Source organism: Squalius cephalus (genome assembly GCF_949319135.1).
Source record: "Squalius cephalus genome assembly, chromosome: 13".
NCBI classification, from domain to species: Eukaryota; Metazoa; Chordata; class Actinopteri; order Cypriniformes; family Leuciscidae; genus Squalius; species Squalius cephalus.
The window spans coordinates 26076085-26098808 of record NC_137134.1 but is presented as its reverse complement, the minus strand read 5'-3'; the positions used below and the strand labels follow the sequence as shown (position 1 = coordinate 26098808).

General features: G+C 38.5%; 1 protein-coding gene across 1 annotated transcript; it reads left to right on the top strand.

Annotated features, from left to right (window-relative positions):
• Positions 1-4159: 4159 nt before the first annotated feature.
• Positions 4160-20798, top strand: LOC307169767 (uncharacterized protein). Its single transcript, XM_079890575.1, has 2 exons — positions 4160-4525; positions 16522-20798. Exon 2 carries the CDS (start codon positions 16582-16584, stop codon positions 18010-18012), a length of 1431 nt encoding a protein of 476 aa, XP_079746701.1. The 5' UTR covers positions 4160-4525; positions 16522-16581; the 3' UTR covers positions 18013-20798.
• Positions 20799-22724: the final 1926 nt, after the last annotated feature.

The window sequence follows — 22724 nt, the reverse complement described above, 5'->3', positions numbered from 1 at the left end:
CTCTCTGCTCAAAGTGTGTAAGTTCATCAACCCCTTTACCACTGCCTGTTCTGCCCACACTTTGTCGGTGCGCAACAGTTCTCCGTTTAACGTCCACCTTTATAATCAGACCATTTCTTTTTAAGGTCATTTACAGTGCGACTTTCATATCCCACCGCATTGACGGCATCAGCCAAACACTCCCACTCATATTTTTTCCTTTTGTTATTAATTCCGAAGGACATATTTTTTTCTCATTTCTATCTCCGATAGTAGCACCTCCAATTCACTCTCTGTAAAGTTTCGTTTCTTGCCGCTTGCTTTAGCCATTTTCTTACTGCTTTCTTTTGCCAAAGTGGAGTCATTACCATATTTAAATTGATTTAAATAAGGGAGGAGACTGGGTGGGGCGTTGTGCTCGTGTATGTGCGCTCAATTTTACGTATATTGGGATGTACAAAGAGAATATGCGTGGGGTCCTTCGTACGCAGAGATTCATACATCTGTTTTTTTTTGTGCGTACGCACATTTAAAGCTTTGTCCGTACACAATGTTTTAGTATGAATTCAACACAAGTCTTTGTACATGAGGCCCCTGATGTGCTCCTCCCAGTAGTCACATTCAAATCCAGAATCAATACACATCTGTTTAGCTGTGCATTTACTGAATGAGCACCGTGCCACTGTTCACCCGACTGATTACACTATATTTTATTTCTGCATTCTCCGTTTGATTCTAAACTGAACTCAAATGGCACTGATTGATATGTTGAACCGATGTTTTGCACTAAATCCTGTGGTGGAGTTTGAGAGGGATTGACTCATGACGGTCAAGGGAACACTTTGGTGACTAGTATAGATTACTAGTCTGGTATGGATTATCAAGAGAACACTGTGATGACTAGTACAGATTACTAGTCTGGATTGGTACAGATTACTAATCTGGTGGGCTCAGATAATCCACAGTACTATACTGAAAATCCACAGAAGAATACATACGCCATGTGGAAATCTCAGTGTCAAAATAAGATACACCGGTGTTTTGCCAGATGAGTTTATTCTATGTATCATATTTTTAGTATTTTAATTCATTTTACTCAAATTCATTTTATAACTGTATCATTTATCTCTGTTGTTTCCTTTTATAAACTGCTTTAATTCCCCCTGCTTTTATTTTGTGTTTTCTATGCAAAGCTCTATGCTAAAGTGTGATTATTATAATACCTTTTTCTATGTAGCTTGTGTATGTAACTGTTTGAGTTTCCCTGTTTTATTTAGTGATTATTTCCTCTCTATGTACATAAAGCACTTTGAATTGCCATATGAAATGTGCTATAAAGTCATGGTCAGAATTCATTTTTATTTAAATTAGCACTGGTTAAAATTCATAAAGCAGGAACAAGATATGAAACAATATTTATTAATAATGCACAGTTTAAATATCACAAATATCAAATTTTATTTTCATTTGCGTCCTATGCTGGCTAATTACACGTTTAACTGAACAACTAAACAGTGTGTGATCTAATAGAACTTTATCGGGGGTACAGTTTTTTACAGTCTGTGGTTGATACACGTGTGTCCCAACTGTCCCCCGCTGGCCAACTCGCACATTTCTATAGATTTTGCAATTACCTTGCATGACACAATACCATGAAATATGTTACATATGAGTATTATGAACTTAAATATATTGATGACTCAATATATATAAGTTCACAATACTCATATGTATTTATTTTTAAACTTAAATGGTTTGCCGCAATCAGTTTCCTCAATCGGTTTGAGTTGAGTTAACTTGTTGGGTTTTTCAGTGAATAGTTCCTGTTTTCACCTCATTCATTGTGCCGATGTTCATATTTGATCACATTCAAAGCTCATTTCATTGGTGTCAACAGCTGAGACAAACTTCACCAACACCGTAAATTGACTAAATTCACTTTGTTATAGTCTGATAAACAATGTAAAAAGTGTTATTTCTTGTTAACAAATGTGTACATTTATTTCTGAATTTGTATATTCCTATTTTTTATGCTTTTTTTTTTCATTGGGTATATTTCATTATATCCATACGGAAGATAAAAATAAAAAATTGATCTACAGTAGTGTAGCCTACATGCAGTGAAAACTCAGTCCAAACATGCATAAAACACCTTTTAGAAACCAATTACAAATGTTTATTTGAATGTCTCATCTACTAAATGCAATCTAAAAACCATCAAATACCAACCTTCAGAATGAAGCATATGATGGTTTTGTATGATTCATGTTTTATTAATTTGTACCGTGTTTTGTGATTATTATTTTTTCTTAATCAGGCTAATTAGAGACAAATCTACTACTCTCCATTTGTATTAGGCGATACAAATTAGTTAATAAAATGTCCAAACTTATAAAACTGATCCGAGATCAGGTAAAAACATATAGAGTAGTTAATGTGTTCAAGCATATAAATTGCAATATAAATGGTCAGTTCTGGCAGGCCAAGTTTGCAATTATATAAATGAATGCATTACAAATATTATCCTAGTGATAATATGCCATTTGAATATTATATGGAAAATTTACTTAACCATTTCACGCATAGTGCACTGTAAAAAAAAAAAGTTGAGAAACCTTAAAAGTTTAAGGCAACCAGCTGCAGGACATTTTTGAGTTTTCTCAACTTACGTGTTTGAGTTATCTCAACTTTTCTCAAATATTTTCATGTTAAATAGTTGAATAAACTTTAAAAACTGAATTTGTCATACAAAACGTAAGTTGGATTTTTTACAGTGTGGTCACTACAGAAGACAGCTATTAAAAAAGCATTTTCTTGAATTTGCATGGGTTTTTATGGCAAAGTTGCACATCAATCTCTTCATTGGACCCTGGTGCATCATCCTATAAATTGCAACCAAGTGGCAAGCGTTTGTGTTTTGATTTTTTCCCCTTCCAAACCAAGATGGCCAAGGGTCAGTCAGACATGCCAAGTTGCTCCGGAATATCCACCCATTCCTTCTATCCTAGGAGACTCTTGTTGGTAAAAAAAATATTGCAGCATAAAGCAATATCTAATGAGTCATATCGCAGTAAAATTTTCCAAGTTTTGATTTTAGATTGAGAGAAAACTCTGATTAATCACATATCCACTGTAGTGGACGTCATGCATCAATTGCTATATTTCAGGTACAATTCATAATTATAATGTGAATATTGGTTTTGAAATTTAAAACTTAAAAACTTAATCTGCAGTTTTACTGTAAATAAATGTACTTGTATTATTAGAATGTAGTTTTCTTTGACGTCATGTGATTACATAATGTATGACACTTGCAATGCATTACTTACTTGTTAGATCAAAAAGTAATCTGATTACGTAATGCATGTTATTGTAATGCGTTTCTTTACTCATAACATCACAAAGTAATCTGATTAGGTAATGCATGTTACTTGTAACATCAAAAAAGTAATCTGAATGCGTTATGCATGTTACTTATAATGCGTTACCCCCAACACTGATCATTTCAGATGAGATTGAAAAAAAAATGTCTGCTAGGTTTTTTCAGAGGAGGACTATGATAGAAATGTGCATGTCCATCTTGAACATAATCAGAATTATCAGCTAATAAGGGTAAATCTCCATACTCTGGTACACTGGAGGGAGCATCTGAGTGGTTTCCACAGTTGTACCTTGACATACTGTAAAAAAAATTCTGATGGAATCACGTCCTCATGTTCTGATATGATATCAAAGATACGCGAAGTGTAATTTGTATGAAGTTGTATGAAGCCTTTGCAATATTTTGCTTTTTTGTATTGTTTTATCATGATTTGATATAATTGTATTGATTAGTTTGTTAAATTCACTTACTTTATCTGTTTGATTATTGTCTTATATTTAATATCTTAAGTTTAAACCATAACCACATGTTGTCCACTCAAGTGGACATCTGAAGATCTCTTTGAAAAATTTGTAAAAAAATAAAAATAAAATAAATATCAATTCTTGTTTTTCATGCCCTAAGAGCAATAAAAACACATATGAAAAAAAATCCTGACTGAGGTTATCACAATTCATGCATGAAAGGGTTAATTCATCAAAGATTTTATTAAGTTATCCGGTGGTGACCAGTGGACCACGTCTCTACAACGTTCTCCATGGATAAAGTGACGTTTTGAGGACGCGCCCACAACCACAACGTCTCTGGAACGTTAGCCAAGATTCTAAAAAATGGAACTTTACCACGACGTCCTCACAACGTTGTCATAAAGTATTGTCACGCGCACCGCGTCGCGAGCATATTCGCCTTGTTTTGTAGTTTATCTAAACACTTTTTACTCGTGTTTGTAGTCCCTCCTCCAAAGCACTGCAGCCTTTATAGAATGGTATGTGCACGGATCCACACTTCGGAAATAGTAGACCAGTAGACGGGGACTTCTGGCACACTCTACGCCTATAGGTCCTATGCTTTGGGACACACTTATTATTTAATTTTGCATACAGTTTAAGATGGATATGGACATTGGTTTAGACGCATGGTCACTCACTCAGCGTTCAGACTGAGGTAAGTTGAGCTGTTCACTCACTGTACCTCGTAGCCTATTTAGCCTTTACATCGAGGTAATTTTTGTAGTTTTCTTTTAACATTGTGCCATGTGTCTTTTCTGGCGTCTGCTGACTAAACAGTTAGCGCAGCAGGCATGAGCAGCATTGTGAGAAACTACTCTGCAAGAAGAACTGAGTTATTTTTGTGATTTTATTATTTCGATATTTGGATTGATAATATTAGTCCAAACAGGAATTGGGAATCGATCTCAAGCACTGCTGCAGTGGTTTTATTTCATTATTTCTCTTTTGACGTTTAATTTACGTCGTTAAAAATTTGTATTTTGAATACTTTATTGAGCCCGTAAAGAGGACTTTTAAATTCACCACGGGTTGACACTGGAAACTTAAAACTGCGCCCTGACTTTTTTTTTTTTTTTAAGCAAAAGGGTTTTATGATCATTGCTTGACCAGCTAAGCCAGCCTGACATAAAAAAAAGTGTTCAAACCCCCTAACCAGCCAGAAGTCCAACCAATTTAGGATGGTTTTAGCTGTGTGTTTTCTTACAGCAGGGCTATTGTACTGTAAAGATTGGTGCCATTTGTATTTTTTTGATGCATAATTGATGTTTTAGTCATCTCTGTTATTGAGTAATACTAATAAGTTGGCAGTTTTATACTTGTTTACTATCCTGACTCATTATCTGTTTCTACCAAACACTTAGAATAGCCTAAATTCAGATCTCTGCTGATGTTGCTGTACGATTTCTTTCACTAGTTTTCATTTTCGTCGGTTTTAGTACACGATGTAACTACAGAAAAGTCAAGTTTTAAATAGGAAAAATATCGAAACTCTTTGTTAATTTTTTTGAGAGAGATGCGATCTTGTCCGGTTCAATTCATTATGCTAAGCTATGCTAAAAGTGGGACCCCCAGACACGGAGATCGGCTGAATGGATTCCAAAATGATAAAACTCAACTGTTTAACTCTGGGGGAGTTGTAAAATGAGCCTATTGCCAAAAAAAGTGGAGTATCCCTTTAAGATTGTCGGAAGGGGTGAATCGGGGCTAAAATCGGCCTAATTATCCTGCCGTGTGAACCAGGCTTAAGTGTCAGTTTGCAAGTGATCTGGTGTCAGCATACTGACCCATCACCACTTTTGATATACAAGATATAGGCTAAATCTCTTAATTTTATTATAGTCTGAGATTAACCACTTAATATGTTTAAACAGCAAAATCTAAAAACCAGTGATTATGAGCGAAACACTCACTAACCAATTATAATGAAGATTATTTTTAACCAATTATAATGATTGCATTATTTAATATTATTTCAGTATTATTATTATTCTTTATTAATATTCATAATCAGATGTTTATTTGAAGTTTAAGTGCATGAGACAGTTTATGAGCTGCACATTCTAAAAACTACATGGACATTAGTATCATATGTCAGGCACAGGGAGCAGAGATTATTTTGGGTGTGTAATGTAGCATATGTTTTCCACTGATGCATATATGGACTAAGAATGTATACACTAAAGGACAGCATGCTTTATATGGAAAGTGGATTGTGATTGTATTCTTTATATGGATAGTGGATTGTGCCATGTATAAGCATGAGGCATACGTCTATTTTTAACATAAACTAACATGTTTTTTTTCTTCTTCTACCTGATAAGGAATTGAAGTAGTACAGCTTCAGAGAAACACACACAGTTGGCATGGACATACATTTCTTGTTTCTCTCCTATGGCTGATGCATATGAATATATATTTTTATTTTTTTGGCAAGATAATGTACTCGGTTACTAACGTAACCTCGGCTCCCTTTCGAGAACGGTCACTTCGTATTGCATACCTATACGCAGTGGGGAAACTCCTTTCCTCAGATTATTGAAGCTTTTATGTAAAACGCATTGCAGCTGCACAGCGAGCACAGAGAGTGACTGGCTCACTCATTGGCTGTGCTGCAGTTGGATCCAATGGCGAAGTTGGATGTGTTTCGTGAACATCGTTTTAAACAAAGCCACATCAGAACTGTTGCGCATCTCCAAGCAACGGTGACTCTTGAAGGAATCTGTGTTTTGAATGATTGAATTAAATGATCCACACATTAAGACTTACTGCTACCTACTGGCGGTTTTATTTCCATATTTACACTTTACTCCAGCTGCGTTTGAAACCACATACTTTCTTATATACAGTAGTAGGGGAAAAAGCAATAGGCGAGCAAATAAGTATGTACAAATTCTTAGTATTCAAAAGACTAGGTGAGAATTACCTGGGTGACATACTAATTCTTGCGATATTCAGACTAATAGTGTTTAAAGGGATAGTTCACCCAAAAATGAAAATGCTGTCATCATTTACTCTTCCTCGAGTTGTTCCAAACCTGTATGACTTTCTTTCTTCTGCTGAACACAAAAGAAGATATTTTGAAGAAAGTCGGTAACCAAACGACTGATGGACCCCATTGACTTTCATAGCAGGAAAAAAAAAATACTATGGAAGTCAATGGGGACCAGCAACTGTTGAATTACCAACCTTCTTTAAAATATCTTCTTTTGTGTTCAGCAGAAGAAAGAAAGTCATACAGGTTTGGAACAACTTGAGGAAGAGTAAATGATGACAGCGTTTTCATTTTTGGGTGAACTATCCCTTTAAATATGCCTACTTATCTACTATATAGTAGGAGAAAACAGAAAGGAGTATCATGTCTGAAACATTAGTATTCATGGTCGAGTCTCGCCGCGGCCGGACCACCATCAAAGACGTTGATAAGCACGTCTTACTCTCTCAGTTCCCTCAACAGAGACGACTGGAGAAGTGTATTTCACAGCCAACAAGCCCATTACACAACCCGCTCGCCTGTACCCAAAGGCCGTTTTCACGGCCAGCTAGATAAATCTCAAAAAGAGCATTATATCTGTCTGTCCGGCGCATGCCGAAGGTGTTATAAATGTATGAAATGTGCCCACTTCCCAGTGCTCACCCCTACACATAAGCACGGCCCGTTCAGTGTTACACACTCTTTCACAGCCCACATTAATAAAACCGGCTCACGGCGCGTGTGTTTTAAATTTAGGAAATGTGCCCACTGTACAGTGCTCATCCCTACTCACAAACACGGGTCACTCTGTTACACACACTCACTCAGAGCCCCCATCAACAATTGCGAAATGCTTTCTGTGTGCAGAGAGCCCATCAATAGACAAAATGTGTTCTGTGTAGAAAGCGTGCGCCCACTAGCTAGCAAACACCGTATGCTATACCGCACACACAGCGACCAGAACCCGGATGCCATTCTCCGTCTAGCTTTAAGCATAAAAGCATGGGAAAGCTAGAGACGTCGCTACAATTCTGACCGCTGCTAGACGCAAGGGCCAGCTTCAATACGAGGATCAACCTCTCCGCATCGCTCCTGACATTTCGCCAACAGTTCGTGCCGCGAGGAGAGCCTTCAATCCGATCTGCACTGAGCTTATTAAGAAAGGCATCCGCTTCCAAATGAACTTCCCAGCCGTGTTGGTCTTCAAAGCAAACGGCACGCAGAAAACTTTCAGAGACCCGTAAGACGCCAAAGCCTTTATGGACGGTAATTTGTGAACTATTTTGGCTTTTCGTTTTACCGGTAACATAATCCATGCAACGATTATGTTTATTCAATGACGGGTGTATGCCAAAAGGAATGGGAGAGTTTTCACATGTGTAAACCGTTATTATCGTGAAGTTTTTGATTTAAGCTGGGATATTGAACAGGTGCATATTTTTTTCTGTACTTTCAATGATCAATATATCCTAGTTTTCCATTTGTTTCACAGGAGTTATAGACATGGTTGTGGCCAATCTTCTCCTTGTTCTGTTTTTGTTATGTTCTAATGTTAGGTTTTCAAAGCCTGAACCAGAGAAGTTCCTTTTTCCTCCCCATCTTTTTCCCCTATGGAAAGTTTTTTTTTCTTGTTTACTGCATAGTTTACCTTGCTATTACTTTTTAAATGGTTGATGGTGCCAAGTTGAATATTCTCAGCCTCAATGTAAGGGGCCTGAATAACCCAGTGAAACGAGTTGCTGTTTTGGACTTTTTGCGGAAACAAAAAATTAATATAGCCTTCCTATAAGAGACTCATCTGTTAAAAAGGGATACAAATCGCATGTCTAATCGCTGTAATTTTCCGGGTAGTTGCTTGCTCGTCAGCTTTAAACAAATCGAAAGGTGTGGCAATCATATGTCAGCGTAATTTGCGCTTTAAGTTGTTGGATACTTCGGCAGATCGCAAAGGCAGAATAACAGTTGCGAAAGCTCATATAGAAAATAGAAATGTTGCCTTCATCTCAATTTATGCCCCTAATACTTTTGAAAAATAATTTTATGAACAGCTCACTAAGGTACTGCTGGAGCTCTCTGACTTCAAACTCGTAATAGGTGCTGATTTTAATGCTGTTGTTGACTATTCATTTGATAGATCGGGAGACTCTGAAACCTTAGATCAAAAATATGCTTCTGAGGCTTTATGTTCCTGGATTAATGATACTGGGGTGATGGATCTCTGGTGTGTATTAAATCCTGGTGTTAAAGGCTTCACCCATTTTTCATCAAGACATAATCTTCCTCTTGAATTGACTTTATTTTCTCTTCTAGAGATTTGTTTTATAATATTGTTTCTGTTAACTTATTACCAGTGTCTTTTTCTGACCATAATGCAGTGATTGCTTCTGTGTTGGTAAATTCAAATCCAGCTCGGGCCCCTAGATGGCATTTAACACCTCGCTACCCCGAGATGAAGCATTTAAAACCAAGTTTTCAAGCCAACTATCAGATTTTGTAAATATAAATAAAGGCTCTGTGGCTGACCCAAGGACAGTCTGGGATGCTGTTAAAGGATTTATTAGAAATTTTACTGTATGTTAGGCCTATGCCTCCAACATAAGGAAAGCTCGTTCATCCCCATTTTCCAAAATTTTGAGTCTAAATTATCAGCATTAGATGGCCTATTACAACAAAGTTATGATGAGGAGGTTAGGCTTCAATTTAACCTTGTGAAGAAAGCGATAAATGCTGTTATGAAACAACGGGCCGAATTTTTAATTCATAGGACGCGACAGTTGTACTATTTAAATGGGGCTAGACCCAGCCGTTTATTAGCTCTTAGATTGCGGTCCAATGAGCATTTTGCAAATATCGGCACAATTAAGACCAAAAATGGTGATATTCTTAGTGAACCCTCACAAGTTAATGCTACTTTCCATAGCTTTTACGCAGATTTATATAGCTCTGAGATATCACATAATCAGGATACTTGTGACAATTTTCTAAACAAAACACTGCTTCCTAAGCTGTCTGAGGAAGATTCTCTATAATTAAATACCCCCATTACTTTAGTTGAGCTTAAGGAGGCTGCTTTTGATATGTGTAGCGGTAAATCCCTAGCCTGGCTCCGCCCTCCTGCGTACTTCCGCTCAATTTAATTTCCCTTCAGTACTACGTCTGGGATTGTGGTGTATTCTTTGGTTTTCTCCGGCCAAAATTTTGGCGGCCCAATCAGCGAACAGAGGGAGTGGCTGAGAACGATGACGTTGATGTCGTGCGTTAGTTTGAGTTGATGGGCGTAGGGTTACGTCACTACCAAAGGTTAGCGATTGGTTATGGCAGATCCAGAGTGACTCTGGGCAGATCCAATAGTTTTAAACTTCAACAGAGTACCCGCCTACAAGGAAGTTAACGCTTGTCAATGGAGAGAGGCCAGACTCTGTGTACAAATGAAATGTGTACGAGAGTCTGGTAGAACCAGGCTAGTAAATCCCCTGGGTTGGATGGAATTCCACCAGAATTTTATACCACGTTCTGGGACAGTCTGGGCCCTCTACTCTTTCATATGATTCAAGCCGCTATTGAGAGAGGGTCCTTTTCCAGAGATGTGAATACCGGTATTGCAGTTATTACGCTTTTGCTCAAAAAAGACAAGGACCCCAATGATTGTTCAAATTATAGGCCTCTGTCACTTCTAAATGCTGACTTTAAAATTTATGCTAAATTGCTCGCGCGGAGGCTCCAGCCGGTCATGACTAAGCTTGTTAACTGTGACATGACAGGCTTTGTTAGGACTAGATTAGCATCTTATAGTGTTAGGAGGTTACTCCATATAATATATGGGTCATCTTTGCTGACTCCTCCTACCGCGGTCCTTTCCTTAGATGCTATGAAAGCCTTTGATCGCTTGGAATGGCCATATTTGTGGTCTGTGTTGAAGCTCATGGCTCTGGGGTCCTCCTACATTAATATGATCAAGGTGCTGTATGCAAACCCCACAACCATGGTTTTGACAGGTAAGACTTGTTCTTCACTGTTCAACATAGCCAGAGGTTCTCGACAGGGATGCCCTCTAAGCCCGCTTTTTGCACTTTCGCTAGAGCCACTGGCCCAGACAATACGCATAGATAAAGGTATCACCCCAATCACAATGTGTGGGACCAACCATTATATTTCTTTGTATGCAGATGACATTCTTCTTTTTTAGAAGAATTTGGGCATTATGATTGGTACTTCTTTGCCATATATAATTAAATGAACTGTATGTAAGATTGTGGCCAAACCTGGTACTGCAATCACTTTTAAATTACTTTAGAGCAGTGTATCCCTTCCCCCTCCCCCCTGACTCGAGGTTGCCAGATAGGTTCCAGGATTCAGCAGGAATGTAGGCTGACATGTTTGTAGCTGCAGCTGTGGTAACTAGAGCAGTGCTGGCAACCCAAATGCTGAAACACAACTGACTTTGTGATTGGTAGATAGGTGGAGGGTGGGGCATCAGGCCAAAACACATCATGACAACATCAACATCAGTTGAGGGCTGCAACAATCACTTTTAAATGGCAATATCCTGTCCGGACTACTGTTGTCAGTGATATAAGTATTTGAAATTAACATGATTTCTTAATGTCTAGTGACATATCAGGGCCATTTTATGATTAATTAAAATACATTTCTTACATACAGCTCCTTTAAGACCAACTATGAGGGCATCCTGTCTAAAATTTCTTGTAACTTGGATAATTGGTCATCACTTCCAAATTCCCTTAGATCGCGCATCTCGATTATCAAAATGAATGTACTCCCTCCAATTAACTTTGTGAGTTCTATGCTGCCCTTGCCTCCTCCTTCTCGTTTTTGGGATAGGCTACAGAGCATAATTACCAAATTTGTATGGAATGGCAAACGTCCACGTCTGAAACTTTCCACGATGCAACGAGATAGATTTGCGGGTGGACTTGGGCTACGTTCACACTGCAGGCTGAAACGACCCAATTCCGATTTTTTTGCCCCTATGCGACCTGTATCTGATCTTTTCATGACAGTCTGAACGACATAGATCCGATCTTTTCAAATGCGACCCAGGCCACTTGGGTATGTGGTCCCAAATCCGATACATATCCGATCTTTTGAAATGCGACTTCAGTCTGAATGGCCAGGTCGCATGTATCCGACCCACACGTCATTGATACGCGAAAAACATCATAATTCTGCATTGAAGTAGTCGTCGGTTTGAAAACGGACTGCATATTTGTCGAGCTGAGGTAAATCTGCCGAGCCAGTTAATAAAAAAAAATAATAAAAAGCCCACGGCCATTATATATACGTTATGTTAACTTATTTGTGCTGAATCTGATATTAGATAGGTCAGCGGCTGCTGTCTGGCTCTTGTGTAACGGTCGCTGCGTGCGCTCGTGTGTGTGTGTGTGTGTGTGTGTGTGTGTGTGTGTGTGTGTGTGAGAGTGAGAGTGAGAGAATCACAGTTACGGTAGTTAAAGCAGAGACGCGCTCTGGTTAAAGTTTAGCTACTTCCGCAAACAAAAGTGACGTCGTTGACCGTTGAGTACTCTTCTGCGCATGCGGGTCACTTCTGGGTCATTTCACGTTCACACAGGAGATCACAAAAGGTCGCATTTAATTGGAAATGTGAACGGCCTTGCAAAAAAATCTATTTTTTTTAAAAAAAATCGGAATTGAGCATTAAGCCCTGCAGTGTGAACGTAGCCTTACACTTCCGAATTTTAAGCTACAGTGAGGAAAATAAGTATTTGAACACCCTGCTATTTTGTAAGTTCTCCCACTTAGAAATCATGGAGGGGTCTGAAATTGTCATCGTAGGTGCATGTCCACTGTGAGAGACATAATCTAAAAAAAAAATCCAGAAATCACAATGTATGATTTTTTAACTATTTATTTGTATGATACAGCTGCAAATAAGTATTTGAACACCTGAGAAAATCAATGTTAATATTTGGTACAGTAGCCTTTGTTTGCAATTACAGAGGTCAAATGTTTCCTGTTGTTTTTCACCAGGTTTGCACACACTGCAGGAGGGATTTTGGCCCACTCCTCCACACAGATCTTCTCTAGATCAGTCAGGTTTCTGGGCTGTCGCTGAGAAACACGGAGTTTGAACTCCCTCCAAAGATTCTCTATTGGGTTTAGGTCTGGAGACTGGCTAGGCCACGCCAGAACCTTGATATGCTTCTTACAGAGCCACTCCTTGTTTATCCTGGCTGTGTGCTTCAGGTCATTGTCATGTTGGAAGACCCAGCCTCGACCCATCTTCAATGCTCTAACTGAGGGAAGGAGGTTGTTCCCCAAAATCTCGCAATACATGGCCCCGGTCATCCTCTCCTTAATACAGTGCAGTCGCCCTGTCCCATGTGCAGAAAAACACCCCCAAAGCATGATGCTACCACCCCCATGCTTCACAGTAGGGATGGTTTTCTTGGGATGGTACTCATCATTCTTCTTCCTCCAAACACGTTTAGTGGAATTATGACCAAAAAGTTCTATTTTGGTCTCATCTGACCACATGACTTTCTCCCATGACTCCTCTGGATCATCCAAATGGTCATTGGCAAACTTAAGACGGATTTAAGCAGGGGAACCTTCCGTGCCATGCATGATTTCAAACCATGACGTCTTAGTGTATTACCAACAGTAACCTTGGAAACGGTGGTCCCAGCTCTTTTCAGGTCATTGACCAGCTCCTCCCGTGTAGTTATGGGCTGATTTCTCACCTTTCTTAGGATCATTGAGACCCCACGAGGTGAGATCTTGCATGGAGCCCCAGTCTGAGGGAGATTGACAGTCATGTTTAGCTTCTTCCATTTTCTAATGATTGCTCCAACAGTGGACCTTTTTTCACCAAGCTGCTTGGCAATTTCCCCGTAGCCCTTTCCAGCCTTGTGGAGGTGTACAATTTTGTCTCTAGTGTCTTTGGACAGCTCTTTGGTCTTGGCCATGTTAGTAGTTGGATTCTTACTGATTGTATGGGGTGGACAGGTGTCTTTATGCAGCTAACGACCTCAAACAGGTGCATCTAATTTAGGATAATAAATGGAGTGGAGATGGACATTTTAAAGGCAGACTAACAGGTCTTTGAGGGTCAGAATTCTAGCTGATAGACAGGTGTTCAAATACTTATTTGCAGCTGTATCATACAAATAAATAGTTAAAAAAATCATAGATTTTAAAAAAAAAATCAAAAATCATATATTGTGATTTCTGGATTTTTTTTTTTAGATTATGTCTCTCACAGTGGACATGCACCTACGATGACAATTTCAGACCCCTCCATGATTTCCAAGTGGGAGAACTTGCAAAATAGCAGGGTGTTCAAATACTTATTTTCCTCACTGTATATCACTGGGCTTTTACACTACATCCCCTGCTTAGCTGGTATAATGACAAAATGGATGTTTCGTGGCGTTCCTTGGAGGGAAATCTAGTTCTTCCTCTGAAGTTAGATGAAGTTTTATTTGCCAATATTCCTCTAAAAAAAAGTGTATGCTCCGTTTCGGTCCTTTAGTGTCACACGCTCTGTCGGTCTGGAGATCAGCAGAAAAAGCTTGTAATATCCGTTCTAACTGGAATCCCTACTCTCCTATCTTTAATAATGATGGTTTGTTAATTGGTAAGCGCCCAATAAAGATTGGCCAGTGTCAACAGTGGTTCGACAAAGGAATTCACTCCTTGGGTGACTTAATAGGTGATAAAGGCCTTCACTCCTTTGAAGAACTTTCCATTCAATTTAACCTTCAGAGCTCTACCTTTTTTTTTACTTACAGTTGAGGGCAGCCATGAAGACTTATGGGGTTCCTTGGCTGGCTCCTCTTAAAGATCACCCTTTACTTAAAGTGTTACGTGAGACTCCGGGAACAAGAGGGTTGTTTTCTAAATTATATAATTATTTTCTGGAAAAAATGCAGCCTCCTCTGACAATAGACTCTTCATGGCGGACAGATATTCCTGACCTTTCCCCCAGTTTTAATTGGGACAGTGTTTGGGTGATGGTAATGCATGCCTCAAGGAATCCGGATCATCAACAAATCCATTTTAATTTTATTCATAGGACTTATATGACTCCACGAAAACTCTATAGTATGAAGCTTAAACCTGATCCTAATTGCACGCTGTGCCATACAGGGGAAATTGGTACTTTTTTTCCCGCATGATTTGGGAATGCCCTGGGGTTGCTTACTTTTGGAATATGGTTAAAGAAAGTTTGTCCACTTTATTGAATGTTTCGGCCCCTTTGTGACCATTTGTTTTTATTTTAGATGATCTTTCTGATATCCAACTTAACAAAACTCAGAAACGAGTGTTTTTAGCTGGTTTGACAGCCGCTAAGAAAATAGTAGCAACGAGATGAAACCTCCACATTATCTTAATAAGCAGTACTGGGTTCTCACATTTATAGATGTGGTGTATCTCGAATTGTCCACTGCACGCATTCATGGCGCAAGAGAGGACACCATTAGACTCTGGGCCCAAACAATGGAAAAACTCAAGGGTTTACTGAGTTGAATTAACCCCCCCCCCCCCCCCCCCCCCCCCCCCATCTGGTTTTATGGTCATTTTATTTTATTTTTATTGTTCTTGTTCATCTGGTTAATTTACTTTTTCCTTATTATTAATCATATAATTCAACTGTCGTAGATGTCTTTCAGCTCTATTCTACTGTTTTTTTTTGTTTTGTTTTTTTATGGATATTTTCTAACAATTCTAATATTCTGTAGTACACTTAGACACACGTTAGACGCGCATCTTTTCACGTGACCACGCAGGTTTTTGAATTAGCCCCCTCTCCTTCCTTATGAAACTGAATGTGGCGAGCAGGACGAGGCCGAGGGCCGTGAGAGAGCGGCACAAGGCCGGTGGTGTGATTACTCTGATGAGTGACACCTGCGAGACGCACCGGTCTCGAATCTCTCACGGAGGAGCGGAAGCATAAAGGAGGAGCGTCGACAGTGAAGAGGGAGAGAGGAACAGGCCTGTGTTTTAGTTGATGTTTTGTTTCTGTTTTGTGTGGCCAGCAGTTGTCCGTGAGGGACTGCTGGCTTTTACTTTTATTTTGTATTTGGTTCATTTTTATCATTAAAATGTTAAATGTTCGCCGGTTCCCGCCTCCTTCTTCCCGTAACAACATACGTCGTTACACTGAACATACCAAGTTATCTCTGCTAAACCTGATTAGTGCAATGAATCTTTCAGCTAAATAGTACATATAACTAATGTTGTTTAGTAATGATAGCAGGTTTTTACTAAACATAAAAGAATAAGTAATGATCACTCGTAAGTTTAATTAGAAAGAAAATCTTTGTTTACACAGTGTTTTAATTGTTTAGTTATCTTCTAATTCAATACTTTTACATCATAGACATACTTAATCTCTGATATCTTCATTCATCTCTTTGTTCTGTTTTCTGTATTTCTTTGTATGGAAACACTCTGCATGGGACCGTTTTTGTGCACTCACATATTCAAACTTGTGCATTCCTAGCTTTAAAAACAATATTTGAAAGAGTATTATTATAATGAATTAGCCTATTCAAGTTCCATGGGCATATAATTAATTTATAAACTATTATAATTTTGTATAGAAATTGTCTACTTTTTGCTATTACTTCAAAGTCATTTTTGTCTTTTCCCTTCACATTTCTGTCTTTGATTTATCTATTTATCTTTAATTTTAGACTTGATGGAAGAGAAAGCGGAGAGTAATCAACTGAATTAAGTGGAGAAGAAACATCATCATGTCAAAACTGGACAAATCTTTAAGTTGCTCACCGAAAAGAAGAGCCTGTCCTCAGTGTGGAAAGAGTTTCCCAGACAAAAAAAGTCTCAAACATCACATGAGTGCTCATACTGGAGAGAAGCTGCACACATGCGATCAGTGTGGGAAGAGTTTCACACTAAAATTAAACCTTAAGAGACACATGAAAATCCACTCAGGAGAGAGGCCACACACATGTGATCAGTGTGGGAAGAGTTTCACGCACAAACTAACCCTTATTAATCACACGAAAATCCACACTGGAGAGAAGCCACACACATGTGATCTGTGTGGGAACAGTTTCACCCGAAAATCAACCCTTACTAAACACATGAGAATCCACACTGGAGAGAAGCCGTACAAATGTGATCTGTGTGGGAAGAGTTTCACACTAAAAGCAACCCTTACTAAACACATGAGAATCCACACTGGAGAGAAGCCGTACACATGTGATCAGTGCAGTAAGAGTTTCGAACATGCAAACACATTTAAATTACATCTGCATTCTCATTCCAGAGAAAAAACATTTAACTGTGATCAGTGCGATAACTTTTTGGGGGCAGATTCCTTAAAGAGGCACCTGATCTTTCATTCAAAGGAGAAGCTTCACGTGTGTTCTTTGTGTGGAAAGAGTTTTTCAGAGCTTAGTCTTTTCAATTTACACCAGAAAAGACACAGTGGTGTGAAGAATTACATGTGCTTTGATTGTGGGAAGACCTTTGTTACAGCTAATCAATTGACAGCGCACCAAAGAATTCACACTGGAGAAAAACCTTACAAGTGTTTACAATGTGACAAGAAATTCAGTGAGTCAGGATCTCTGAGAAAACATGAGAGGATCCACACTGGAGAGAAGCCGCACACATGTGATCACTGCGGTAGGAGTTTTAGACAGAAAGGATTCCTTAACAGACACATGAAAATCCACACTGGAGAGAAGCCGTACACATGTGACCAGTGTGGGAAGAGTTTCACACTAAAAGTAAACCTTAACAGACACATGGAAATCCACCCTGGAGAGAGGCCACACACATGTGATCAGTGTGGGAAGAGTTTCACACTAAAAGTAAACCTTAAGAGACACATGAAAATCCACTCAGGAGAGAGGCCACACACATGTGATCAGTGTGGGAAGAGTTTCACACACAAACTAACCCTTATTAATCACACAAAAATCCACACTGGAGAGAAGCCACACACATGTGATCTGTGTGGGAACAGTTTCACCCAAAAAGCAAACCTTACTATACACATGAAAATCCACACTGGAGAGAAGCCGTACACATGTGATCAGTGCAGTAAGAGTTTCATACATGCAAACTCACTTAAATTACATCTGCATTCTCATTCCAGAGAAAAAACATTTAACTGTGATCAGTGCGGTAAAAACTTTTTTCAACAGTTTCCTTAAAGAAGCACCTAAAGGTTCATTCAAAGGAAAAGCCTCACGTGTGTTCTTTGTGTGGAAAGAGTTTTTCAGAGCTTAGTGTTTTAAATTTACACCAGAAAAGACACAGTGGTGTGAAGAATTACATGTGCTTTGATTGTGGAAAGACTTTTATAACAAAAGGTGAAGTGAAAATGCACCAAAGAATTCACACTGGAGAAAAACCTTACAAGTGTTCACACTGTGACAAGAGATTCAGTGAGTCAGGAAATCTGAAAAAACATAAGAGGATCCACATTGGAGAGAAGCCGCATCAAGAGAAGCCTGATCAATGAACAAATCGCTGAAGATCCACCTGAATGTTATACACAGGAAAAGCCTCACATGTGTTTGTGTCCAAAGAGTTTTTCATTCCTGGGTACTTTAAAAATATGGCATTGAGCAATAAATATCATTCAAAGTTGTCACAGTGAACAGTTAAATCATTTTAACAAGTTAAATCATTATGTCATGGTTACAAAAGACAGAAGCAAATATGCAAGGAAGACGAAATCCAAGTGAAGACGAAATCCAAGTGAAGACGAAATCCAAGTGAAGACGAAATCCAAGTGAAGACGAAATCCAAGTGAAGACGAAATCCAAGTGAAGACAAAATCCAAGTGAAGACAAAATCCAAGTGAAGACAAAATCCAAGGGGAACGCAGACAGGAACAGGATCACACACGGGAGACATCAAACAACGATCTGACAATGAGAGGAGAGTGCAGTGAGGTTTTAAGGGTGCGTGAATGAGCTACAGCTGGAGTGATGAATGAGATTAGCTGGAGCGCTAATCAGTCGGGATGAGCGGTAATGCCCACTCACACACACCAATACACGCATACCAATAGAAACAGGAGACAAGAAGGAAACAATGAATTTATGAACCGTGACACATTATGCTTTTATATGTTTTATTCGTAAATCATTTTGCTTAATTAAATCATTATTCTTTATTATTTTTGTATTGTTGAATTAAAGGTCCCATATTGTACACCTTTCTGAAGTTTTATTTTAGAATTTGATGTCCTTAAGAATATATATTTGGTATAACTACCAAAAACCAGATCAATATATATTTTACAGCTCCTTTCTCAGGAGCTCTGCCAAGAACAGGACGATTTTGGCCTGTCTACTTAATATTCATGACACACGAGCCTCTCTTCTGATTGGCCTGTTGTTTTCTGAGTTACCCACCATTGGTGGAGGTGGTGACTGAAGGCAGTAGTTCTGACATCACATTTATACGGAAGTCACAACAGCTTGTGAAAAGACAGCTACTTTATGCAGGATGTGTCCATTTGTCTGTGGATTGATGATTGATTGATTGATTGATTGATTGACTGATGTTGGACGAGAAGGCCTGGCTCACAGTCTCCGAAATCATCCCAAAGATGTTATATCAGGTTGAGGTCAAGACTCTGTGCAGGCCAGTCAAGTTCCTCCACACCAAATTTGCTCATCCATGTCTTTATGGACATTGCTTTGTGCACTGGTGCGCGGTCATGTTGGAAAAGAAAAGGGGCCATCCCCAAACTGTTCCCACAAAGTTGGGAGCATGAAATTGTCCAAAATGTCTCGTCATGTTGAAACATTAGGAGTTCCTTTCACTGGAACTAAGGGACCAAGTCCAACCCCTGAAAAACAACCCAACACCATAATCCCCCTCATTATGTAGCACTCATTGCATTGCACTTGGTGATGTAAGGCTTGGGCGCAGCTGCTCGGGCATGAAAACCCACTCCATGATGCTCTCTATGAACTGTTCTTGAGCTAATCTGAAGGCCCCACAAAGCTATTGACTCTGCAGAAAGTGTTTGAGATTTTCCTTTGCCTCATGTAAAGTCTGTATTGCAGTGTCTCAGTCAGAAACCGGGTTAAATCAGGATAAATCAGGTTAAATCAAGTCAAAGGGTTTCTGTGAAAAGTACCTAACAAGCTCAGAGAGAAGATGTGTATAGGTAGTTGATAAGATGGAACTAAATACATGTTCATTAAATGATGGATGGCACTAGGACACTGCAGGTGCAGAGAATCATGTGACAGATATTTTTGTTAAAAATGGGTGTGGCCAAAGATTTTTCCACCACTAAAGAGATGTCTCCGTGAATGATGATTCTAACAGTAGCGAGATCTGGAGGCGGAGCAAAGAAGAAAAAGATAGCTGATTGGCTACCTAGTGATAAGCAAAGGTATAAGATCTGAAGTTCGACCATTGCAAGTCAGGTGGCCAGCTGGCATCTCACTTTGTTGCTTGTCAATAAAGTTACTTCTTCTGAGACCTGGAACTTCGACTCTTGAGAGATTTTCTTTGAGACCTGATCTGAAGACTTTGAATTTGCCACAACACTTCTGCGGACTGTGCACCTCAACATGCCCTGACACCGCTCTGTGATTTTACATGGCTTACCACTTCGTGGCTGAGTTTCTGTTGTTCCCAATTGTGTGAGGAGAGGAAAACATGGCTACACCCCAAACTAAAATAAATGATTTGAAACTGGTGGAGTGATGTGATTTGAGTACAGATCTGTTTTTGTTTGAAGACCTGTCAAAAGTTATATGAGGATGCTAATTTATAACACTGTTAACTGTTAAAATGTATTTTATTAATATGCACGTCATTGTTCTGTGTCAGAGAAGCGGATGCATTTCATTCTATAACGTGTTACTTTGTTAAATACAAAATGAAATTATTTTTAAGTGATTATTTTATTACAATGCATGTAAGAGACGTGTTCAGATATTTGGCTTACATCAATTAATAAACTCACATTGATAAGAACTATTCTTTTTATGTCTTCTTTTTAAAACAGTAACATAAGCCACAATGAATCATGAGAAACCTCAAGAAACTCGATTATTGTTTTGGATATTGAGTTTATCGAGGCTGGATGCATTGGGGTTGAGGGCCACATCTTTGTCACCTTTTTAACTCCTGATGAGTTTGCATCAAGATTCATTTCAGTAGTTCCGGTTTTCACCTCATTCATTGTGCCGATGTTCATATTTGATCACATTTAAAGCTCATTTTATTGGTGTCAACAGCTGAGACAAACTTCACCAACACCGTAAATCGATTAATATCACTTTGTTATAGTCTGATAAACAATGTAAAAACAACCCAAAACTAAAAACCAGTGAACAAATATTCAGGTAAATGATAAGCTAAATGAAGCTGAACTAAACTGGAGTGTTATTTCTTGTTAACAAATGTGTATATTTATTTCTGAATTTGTATATTCCTATTTTTTATGCTTATTTTTTTTTTTCATTCACTCTCAGAAAAAAAGGTACAAAAGCTGTCACTGGGACAAAACCCTTCAAAATGGTTCTAATATGTACCATTTAGGTACTAATATGTCCAATATTTACCTTTGAGGGACTAATATGCACTCTTTAGGTACAAAGGTACCACCATAGTGACAGCTTTTGTACTTTTTTTCCGAGAGTGTTGGGTTACATTAATTGTGGTATATTTCTTTATATTCATACCGAAGATAGAAATAAAAAACGGATCTACAGGTCTAGTGTAGCCTACATGCAACGAAAACTCAGTCCAAACATGCATAAAACACCTTTTTAGAAACCAATTACAAATGTTTATTTGAATGTCTCATCTACTAAATGCAATTTGCAAACCATCAAATACCAACCTTCAGAATGAAGCATATATGATGGTTTTGTATAGTCATGTTTTATTAATTTGTACAGTGTTTTGCGATAATTTTTTCTTAATCAGACTAATAAGAGACAAATCTACTACTCTCCATTTGTATTAGGCTATATGTGTGTTAATAAAATGTTCGTACCTGGTTGTGCCAGACCAAGGTGCCAGAGTCTCGAGACATGAACGCGTTATGATGAGACTCAGGTTCTGTCCCCGAATTACTGTGTGTGTGCTCCTTGATTTAATAAAATTCTATTTTTGTACTGGATCACTGTGTCTGGCTAATCCATCAAACGAACTTGAGTGCCTTGCTAGAACAAGATAACAAATTATTTGGGTGTAAGTCCCATCGTGGCGTAGTCTGCTAATTGTCTGAGCCTAAGCCCTGTTAGTTGTATCCAACCTGCCAGATTTAGATTAGTTTGTGTGTTTTATAGTTCAATAAAGTCTTGGTTGACTTTACATACGAGTGTCTTGGACTTTGTGCTTACAAGTTACTGCCTTAAACTGTTGATCTTGTTACCTTGCTCGTAATCAGTGATCATAATTTTGGGGATACATTCAGGACATTATTCTGTCCAGAATTGATAAAATACCCTAATCTCAATTTGCTGGTGGACGAATAGTTGATAGTGTTAAATATTAATTCTGAATCATTTGCATATTAATTAGGTTCTTATTCACTGTAGACTAATTCAATCACCCTTTGAGTTATATTCATCATAGTTCCCTTACATCCAGCACTTTTAAGTGTGTTGCTAAATCCACACAAATATAACATAATACACTGAGGAATAAAAGCTATCTTTCATATAAATCTGTCCTAACTAGGGAAGTGCCACTGCCATTCTTTGGTGGATCGGGTATCAGTCAGATAGGAATGATCCAAATTCAATCTGTAAGCTATAGCCTACTATTTTTATTATTATTGTTAAGCCCCACATAAGGCATACAAACATCATATGGGTCATATATTTTCTTCGTGCTGTAATGAAGTTAAATTAGTCTGGCTATCACCAGACCAAGCTCA